The sequence below is a fragment of the Fringilla coelebs genome, assembly GCF_963513975.1.
Source record: "Fringilla coelebs genome assembly, chromosome: 26".
NCBI lineage: Eukaryota > Metazoa > Chordata > Aves > Passeriformes > Fringillidae > Fringilla > Fringilla coelebs.
The window spans coordinates 552,882-561,662 of record NC_140052.1 but is presented as its reverse complement, the minus strand read 5'-3'; the positions used below and the strand labels follow the sequence as shown (position 1 = coordinate 561,662).

The 8,781-nt window shown below is 52.8% G+C and overlaps 1 protein-coding gene across 1 annotated transcript in view; it reads left to right on the top strand.

Moving 5' to 3' along the window:
• Window positions 1-4,204: 4,204 nt before the first annotated feature.
• Window positions 4,205-8,781, top strand: part of ANTXR1 (ANTXR cell adhesion molecule 1) — a gene marked incomplete at both ends in the record, with an annotated part of 46,036 nt that continues 41,459 nt past the window's right edge. The window contains one exon of the mRNA XM_084221857.1: window positions 4,205-4,356. Coding sequence (XP_084077983.1) covers window positions 4,205-4,356 — 152 coding nt within the window. The remainder of the gene's footprint in view (window positions 4,357-8,781) is intronic.

Sequence of the window (8,781 nt, the reverse complement as noted above, 5' to 3'; positions counted from 1 at the left end):
GAGCCTTAAACATCAGATTAGGAAAAGGGAAGGAGAACTCTCATGACCAGATTGGTCAGCCAGAGCTGCAGTTAGATTTTGTATTTGATTTTCATTTCAGATTTGGACTGCAGTCCTTCTAGGACTCGTCCTGACTCCAGCCCTTGCTGATCACGTGAGTACAAATGAACAATTCCACATTGCTGCTCTTCCTATGTTCCCTGCTTCATGAGATCTCCTTGAACCTTTCATTTTCCTTGAGCCTTGGGGAGATAATCCCTTGAAAGCCTAAGTGTTCTTTCATTTGTTTTTCTAGCATCAACAGACTGAAATTAGCAAGAAAATCTCCATTAGTGGAGGTTTCCAAATCATGACCATCAATTGGAAATGGCTGGTGGCAAGTATTGAGCAAAGGACCAACCATGAGTACTGGAAAACCATCTGGAACTATGACACAGTGAGTGCAGCCTCTTGTTCAGACACTGGCTCATACATTCAGTAAAAACTGCTTTTTCACTTTTTTTAATAGGTATGAAATTGCAGTATTGATGATTAAATTCCAAGTGGTCAATAACTTTATTTTGCAGGGCTTTATGGCAACCAAGGTGCTGCCAGAGAGAGCTTGCTACATTTCCATAATGAACAGAACAGAGATGCCCAGCTTTGATGCACTTCCCCAGCTGGCTGCAGACATCAGGGTAAGACTGAAAAGGAACAGCTCCTTGGGAAGTTGTACTTAATGCAAAGCAAACTGATCTGTGACACCTTGCTATTTCCAAAAGCAACAGGTACTCTAAAGACCAGGTTTGTCACACCATTAATTAGATGTTTTTATCAATTTCACTGGCATTTTACAACAATGTAACTTTCAGCCTTTGAAAATTGGAATAGCCTTGTTCAGATGCTTCCAGTGGAGGGTTTACACGTTTGGCCAGTGCTGTAGCTCAGTTAGATTATTCTTAAAATATTTATAACAACTAAAACTAGGAGCATGGCTGGAGTTAAGCAGAGCAGGGCAGTGATCTTGCTGAATGCTGGTGTTTGATGTTTAGAACCAGAATCACCCAAGACCCCCTGCAAAGGAGATCTCCTTCAGCCTCATCAGGAGGAGCATCCGTGACCTGGAGTCCTACGGACCAGACATCTTCTCCACGTGCAGAGGGCTCCCAGCCTACGTGGCCTATGAAGGTCAGGGTGAGTGCAAGCAGAGAGCTCTGTCTCCCTGTGACCTGCCCTGTGTTCCCTTGGGCCAAGAACAGTGCACCACTGCTGCTCTTCCACCTCAGAGCCCGCAGGAACCGAGGGTTTCAGCACTTGTACCAAGGTTTGACATCTTTGCAGATCAGGACTGGAGCAGGGTGGGGCCACAGCCCCCATAAATGACCCAAACCAACCCTTACAGCTCAGTGGGGCTTAATTTTGGGCTCAGAGTGTTTTGGCCCACACTGAGCTCCCCTGAAGTGCCCAGTCAATAAAAGGGTGGTTCCAAGAACCTCTGTCCTTCAGCTCAGAGCTCACTGCTGACTTGACCCAGAGCACTTAACAGCATCTTAGTCTGTCTCACGGGAATTGTTTTTCTTTCCTTGTTTTTGAAGGACCCCAATTCAATCTTGGATCGTGCCTCAAGCTCGAAGTCCTTCAATATTTGGCCCTCACCTACTGCCACAACGATAACTTTGTGTAAATCAGGTCCCTCCTGAGCTGCTGCCCAAACCCAGCCCTGCTGGAGCTGCTCCCTGGCATCTCTTCTCTCCAGAGGTTCCTTCCTGAGGGCTGAGTGCTGGAACAGAGCAATTGGTGAGCAATTAAATTCCTCCACCATGGAAAAACTCCAGCCTGCTTGTCATTACTCTACCCTTTTTCATCTAAGAACAACTCCACGAGAATATTTTGCCCCATTTTTGCCCTTTCCCTGCTCTTTTCATCCCAGCACAGCCAGAGAGCTGGGCAGCCCCAGCGTGTGTGTGGTACAAACAAGGCATTCACAGTTTGGACCTTCCTTCCCTGCTCAGGGAAAGATGATTCTCATTAAAAATCTAGGGGGCACTAAAGGCAGATAGAAAGAAGTGAAAAACAATGAATTTATCTTCTTTAGGGGAAGGGGAGTCTCCTTTGTGGGATTTACAGGGTCGTTCTGTCCCTAACATAAAGCAAGGCTGGGATTCTTCTTGCTCAAATCTTTGAAAAATTACAGCAGTCCAGGGAAGGAAAAAAATCCTCTTGGCCACTGAGTGTCAGCCTCGAGTTGCACAAGTGGGATGGAAAAGGCCCTCGATCCCCTCCAGAGGAGTCTGCATCCCAGAGCACCAGGAGAGTGCAGTGCAGCCCAGCCGGGCTGAGGTGCAGCCCTGGGACACAGCCAGGGGCTCTGAGGTGTCTGCAGCGGGCAGGGATTCCTGTGCAGGGATCATCTCACTGTGACAATGACACTGGCAGTGCTGTGACAGCTTCCTGAGGGCCCCTGGAAGACAGGGAAGGTGATTTTTAGACGTTGACAAAAGCCATTACCCATCAGGCAGGTCAGACCCTGGGAGCCAAAGGGAACCACCCAAAGGTGCTCCCCACCCCAAGGCACCAGCGGGGGCTCCCCTTTGCACAGCTGTGTGCAAATAAAGCACCTCCCACCCCTCATCCTCTCACACAGCACCTGGAACACAGCCAGCCTTCCTGAGGTCACACACACCACCTGCAACCTTTGGGTTTTGGGTTTTGGTGTTTTTGGTGTGTGGGGGCAAAGGGCAGACAAATTCCACATGAGCTGGGGTGTTGGTGCTGCTCTCACCAGATCATCAGCAAAGATCCACACTCTGAAGGGAGGCAGGTGGGGAGGATGGGGCCTGAAGGAATTCAGAACTTCAGGACAAAGCTCAGCCAAAGCTCCCCTTGGTCAGCAGCTCCCTCCATCTCAGAGCACTCCCAGCTCCAGCTGGTGCTTCCTTCCTTCCTTGGCTTTTCCCCAAGCTGTCCTGGTGTCACTCTGACCCCACAGCTGCCCAGAGGAGCTGATCTCCTCCTCCAGCCCTGCTTAGGGATGTTTTAAACACAGATTGAATGCTTTAAGCAGCACAGGGCAGTGAAAGCCTGGCACAGGTGCATTGCATGACCTGAAACCCCACTGAACTCACCAGGGGTTGGCACTTAAGAGATTGGGGCTGTTGGTGTGGCCTCAGGGTTTGGGAGGGAAATCTGGGAGCCCCTGCAGCAGCAAGAGCTGAGCCTGGCCTGGCTCTTCACTCCTGAGCAGCTGCACCAAGGCTTTTCTAGAGGTCTTTACACTCAGATGTTGCCAGTGTGGGGAGCAAAGATGTCCCTGCACATCTCTTCTGGCTGTGGGGAGAGAACAAAGATGTCCCTGCACATCTCTTCTGGCTGTGGGGAGAGAACAAAGATGTCCCTGCACGTCTCTTCTGGCTCTGGGGACAGAACAAAGATGTCCCTGCACATCTCTTCTGGCTGTGGGGACAAAGATGAAGCGACAGGAGGGGGGAACAGCCTTGAGGGCAGGGTTGGATGGGATTTTGGGAAGGAATTCCCCCCTGTGAGGGTGGGATGGGGTTCCCAGAGGAGCTGTGGCTGCCCTGGCAGTGCCCAAGGCCAGGCTGGACAGGGTTTGGAGCGCCCTGGGACAGGGAGAGGCGTCCCTGGCAGAGCAGGGGAGGATGGGCCGGGCTTTGGGTCCGTCCTAACTCAGCCCAGGCTGGGATTCCGTGCTGGGAGCGCTCGGCTCTGTCCCGGTACAGCTGCGGACGTGCTGGAATTGTGGCCACGAGATGGCATTCTCTGAGCTTCTCTCGCTGAGGAAAAGCAGAGCTTGCCATTTTCAATAATAACAATAATAATTAAAGGGGGGGGAGAAGCCACAAGCCCTCCCTGTATTCGCTGAAGTCCGTGACAAAGCGAGATTTGTGAGGAGCTGCTCCTGATCAAACGATGGTGCTGCTCCCCCAGAGCTGCGAGGGAGACTGAGGGTCAAGTCCCTTTAAAAAAAAAAAAAGTGAAATACAGTTTTGTGCATCTTGAAATCTGAAACCGAGAAACAGAAGCGCGAGGGAAACAAGGGGGAAAGTCTTGCAATTCCTGCGGACAACTGTTGCAAGTGGAGTTTTAAGGAATACAATACACATCTGAGCCTTCGGAGGGTCCTTGGATGGCTTTTGTGGAGGAACCTGTGAAATAAAGGAGCCTCGGAAGAAGAGATTCCCTTTTCTCCTCCTCTCGGGATATAATGGCCATTGCAAAGCGAAGCATCTTGAGATTTGGCTTCCAGTGCGCCTTCCTGGCCGCCTTCACCCTCACCTGCGGCGGGCACGGCGGCCGCAGGGAGAACGGAGGTCCTGCCTGCTACGGAGGCTTCGATCTCTATTTCATCCTGGACAAGTGAGTCCCTCGGCTTTGTCCTCCCTCCCCGAGCCCGGGCACGGCCCGCTACCCGGGGGTTTCCTTTGGGTTCGGGTTTGTTTGGAGTCCCCGTGTCCCCAGGGGACCTCGCGGCTCCCGACCGCTCTGTTCTTGTCGCGGTACCTCCATCGCTAGGTCCGTGCCTGGATCCCTTTGTGCTCCGCTACCGCATCCTCGCGGGCTGTCCCAGAGCTCCGTGTGCTGAGCTCGAGTTTCCTACAGCGGTGCCGGGGAGCAGGGCAGCGCCCGGGACCCCTCTGCCGAGCCGGGGGAGCCGGGGGGGCAGAACTGCTCCTGGAGAAACCAGCTCCGGGCTGGGAACATCCAGGGAGGGCAGAATTGCTCCTGCAGAAACCAACTCGGGGCTGGGATGTGCAGAATTGTTCCTGCAGCACCAATTCCAGAGCTGGGATGTGCAGAATTGTTCCTGCAGCACCAATTCCAGGGCTCCCACCAGAGCAGGGAGTGCAGAATTGTTCCTGCTGGGATGTGCAGGGGGTGCAGAATTGTTCCTGGAGAAACCAATTCCAGGGCTGGGAATGTGCAGGGAGGGCAGAATTGCTCCTGCAGCACCAGTTCCAGGGCTGGGACGTGCAGGGAGGGCAGAATTGTTCCTGCAGCACCAGTTCCAGAGCTGGGATGTGCAGAATTGTTCCTGCAGCACCAGTTCCAGGGCTGGGATGTGCAGAATTGCTCCTGCAGCACCAGTTCCAGGGCTGGGACATGCAGGGAGGGCAGAATTGCCCCTGCAGCACCAGTTCCAGGGCTGGGACATGCAGGGAGGGCAGAATTGCCCCTGCAGCACCAGTTCCAGGGCTGGGATGTGCAGGGAGGGCAGAATTGCCCCTGCAGCACCAGTTCCAGAGCTGGGATGTGCAGGGAGCTCTGCTCGTGCCCCCGAGCCGGGTCCCTGCCCCTGTGCCCCCTCAGCTGTGCCCACAGCTCCAGCTCCAGCCCCTGCAGGGGCTGCTCCCCTCGGAGGGGGCAGAATTCAGCTGCAGGGATGGAGAGCAGCTCGGGTGCCCCACTTTAAGAGCTGTATTTTCCCTAGCTGAGTCACACTTTCTTTGTTTCTTCTGTTAATCAAATGCATGTTTGGACTGTTCAGCTGTTTGTGCTGGAGATAGCTTCCTGCCTCACTTTTTTCACCACTAATTGTGGCAGTGTCACCTCCTTGGCACTGCAGCAGTGCTGCTTTTGCTTTTTGCAGATGTGGATGGAGCAATGTGGAATCGTTTTGTGCTGAGCTTTGGAAAGCTTCTTACTAAAGCAATACAGCAATTAAAAAAGAAAGAAAAATTTTTAAAAAATGCTAGCTGAAATGGCTGTCCTGATTTTCTTGATCAAGAGCAGTTCTTTTGAACCAAAGGCTTGGAAATAGTGGAGGTGCTGCCTGCCAGAGCCATGGCACTGACATTAATAACCATAAATTTCAGAGACGGGAAAGTATTTGCAAGTTGCCAGAAGCGCTCACAGACGAAGTTTCTGCCTGATCCTCTGGAGTGTTTTGCAGTAGCTCCCACATTCCATCAGCAGAAATTGCCTGGAATTACATAACCCTTTATTACAAAACCCTGGGTAAAACCTAGCCCTGAGACACTGGCTGCTTCAGCGTGCCAGCGATCCTGGTGCTCCAGGGGGAAGATTCATTTCTCTGATTCAGTGGAAAGATCCACCTGGCTCACTCATTTCCAGTTATTAATTGGAGTAACTCTATTGCTACAAATGGCAAAACCCCGAACCCAAACAAACCCAGAGCAGGACTGGTGCTGCAGAGAGCTGGGTCAGCTGCACTTCCCTGGGAGCTGAGCAGGACTGGAGGATCCCTCAGCTCTGGGATGTGCTGGGTTACACCTCTGAGCTGATGTAACTTCAGCAGGTCCTCAGTTCAGCCCCTGTGCTGTTCCCCCACTGTGAGCCCCCCTCACAGGGTGGTGGATCTGGGTGCAAACACAAGCTTTAAAGCAGGCAGGCTGGGCCCAGCCTAGGGGCCAAGGTACCCAACAAAAACCTGCTGTGACCCGGCAGAATTCCTGCTCCTGGGGCTCTTCTGGGGCAGAAATGAACAGGGATTTCCTTGGTCTCCAGTGGGGTTCTGGAGGAGCTCTTCAGCTGTTCCTGAGCACAGTGCACCCCTGCAGCTGCCTGTGAGAGATTTGCTGTGGTGCAGCTGGCTCTCCCATTTCCTTGGGCACTTTGATGGAATCACAGAACAGTTTGAGCTGGGAGGTCTCTAAAGATCACCTGGTCCCACCCCATGCCGTGGGTGAGGAGCCTTCCACAGACCATGCCTCTTATCCTTTGATGGCAAAAGCTCAAACTGTGTCTATTTTCTCAATTTGGTCTCGAGCTGTTTGCAGGGGCTGTTTGGAGGGGCTGTATGTTGTTTGCAGTGGCTGTTTGCTGTTTGGAGGGGCTTTTTGGAGGAGCTTTACGTTCTTTGGAGTGGCTTTTTGCTGTTTGGAGGAGCTTTACATTATTTAGAGTTGCTTTTTGCTGTTTGGAGGAGCTGTCTGCTGTTCAGGGCTGTGTCCTCTCTGCTGTCTGGGTTCTGTGCAGGTGCTGAGCTCCTCAGGTGAGGGTCACCCCAAGATAAGCCCAGTGCTGTGGAAGGTAGGCCTGGCTTACTGGCTGGTCCTTTTGTGTCCTGTGGTGCTGAGAGGATTTGTGGGCTCGGGCTCCACACCCTGGAGGAGCTGGTGCCAAGGAATTAACACAGGGTGCAAATTCAGATAAATTCAGCTGCAGAACAATGAGGAGGCAGTGAGATGCTGCTAAAAAGTCCAAACTGGACAAATTGCCTGGTTTTTGTAGAAATGCTCTCTGTGTGATTAATTCCTGCTGCCTGTGAGCAAACCTCCCCTCTCCCAGCACAGCTGGAACATTTGGGACGTTCCCAGGATGAGGCCTGCACCCAGAGCAAGGTGTGCACTTTGTTGGGATGGCAGGAGCTTGCAAGGATGTGGAGGGATGATTTTTCCCTGTGAGCATGAGGGCTGAGGCATGCCAGCAAGGCAGGGCGGAGAAATTTGTGAGTTTTTGTGTCTTTTTGCCTGAAGGAACGTAATTAACTCCCAGTCCTGCCAGGGGCAGGCAACTGCAGAGGGCTGAGCTCATGAGTGAAATCCCTGCCAGTCAGGAGCTGTGGATGTGTTTTCACCCAGGGATGCCTCTGGGATGAGCATTCCTGGTGGAAGGAATGGCAGGAGCTCCTGTGCCTGCAGCACTCTGCCCTTTATCTGCCGATTGATGGAAATTAAGTCGTGGCTGCTTGTTTGCTGGTTGTTTTTTCTGCATCCCCCCTGCCAGCCAGGAGCAGAGGAATGTTCTTGGCCGGGGAGGTTTGTCCTGCTCTGACCGGAGCCCCGTGGGTCTGTGACCCGCAGGCTCTGGCATGGAGCTGTCTGCTGCGAAGTGTGGCACGAGATAACAGCGTTTCCTCCAGCCATTGCATCACCTCAGTGCTCTGGAGGCCTTTCAGAACTGCTCCTGCAGGGCTTGGGCAGGCAGAGGATGCTTTGGGGCTTGCTGGGGTTGTTTTTGAGGAGCTCAGTAAAGAGGGGCTGCACAACTTCCTAGGGAATGGCATCTCTGAGAGCCACGAGAGCTCCTGCAGCCAGCCCAGAGCCAGGCAAGCTGGAGGAGCTTTTTGGACCAACACCAGCCCCTGAGCCACATCCCCATGTCCTCCTGCCAGCTGCAGGGCACGTCCCCCACGACAGCTCTGGGTGTCAGAGTGGGGGCTTCACCCTGTGCCACAGGGAGGGGCAGCAGAAAGGGAAAAGTGGAGTCTGAAAAGTGCAAGAAGGATTTGAGCTGCTTCAAGGGCAGCTTTGGGCTCTGGAGCACCTGGTCCCAGTGAGGAGGAGGAGGAGGAGGAGCCCCTGCAGTCTCTCTCCACACCTGCATTCCCCTTAGAGGTACAAATGCCAGTGGAGTGGCCACAGAGGGTCTCACTCTCCTGTAAAAGAGAATGCTTCACTTGGGTGTAATTTCCATCCACTGGGCCCTCCTCCAGAAGAGATTTTGGCATCCTCAGGATGAGTCTTTTCTGAAATTGCAAATTTAAAGCATCAGCCATTCAGCTGCAAAGCCTTGGCTCGCTGCTCCTCTCGTTTCTTTGGGGAATATGAGGAGAGAACTGTTTGAAAATTGGCTTTTCTTATTTACAGTTGGACTTCAGAAATGCTCATCCTACTCAGAGTTCTTGGCCTGCCTGGCTGTGCAAGGGAAGTGTCACTTACAGTGTGGCTGCTGAGTGCCACAGCTCAGGGAGGGGGGCACTGTCAGATGATGCTGCTCTGGTGGGCTCTGCCCTGGCTGCAGAAAGCTTGGCTGTGCTGGGTTTGTCCATTTTGTTGTTTTTATTGGGTTTGTCCATTTCTGCTGTTTTTATTGGGTTTG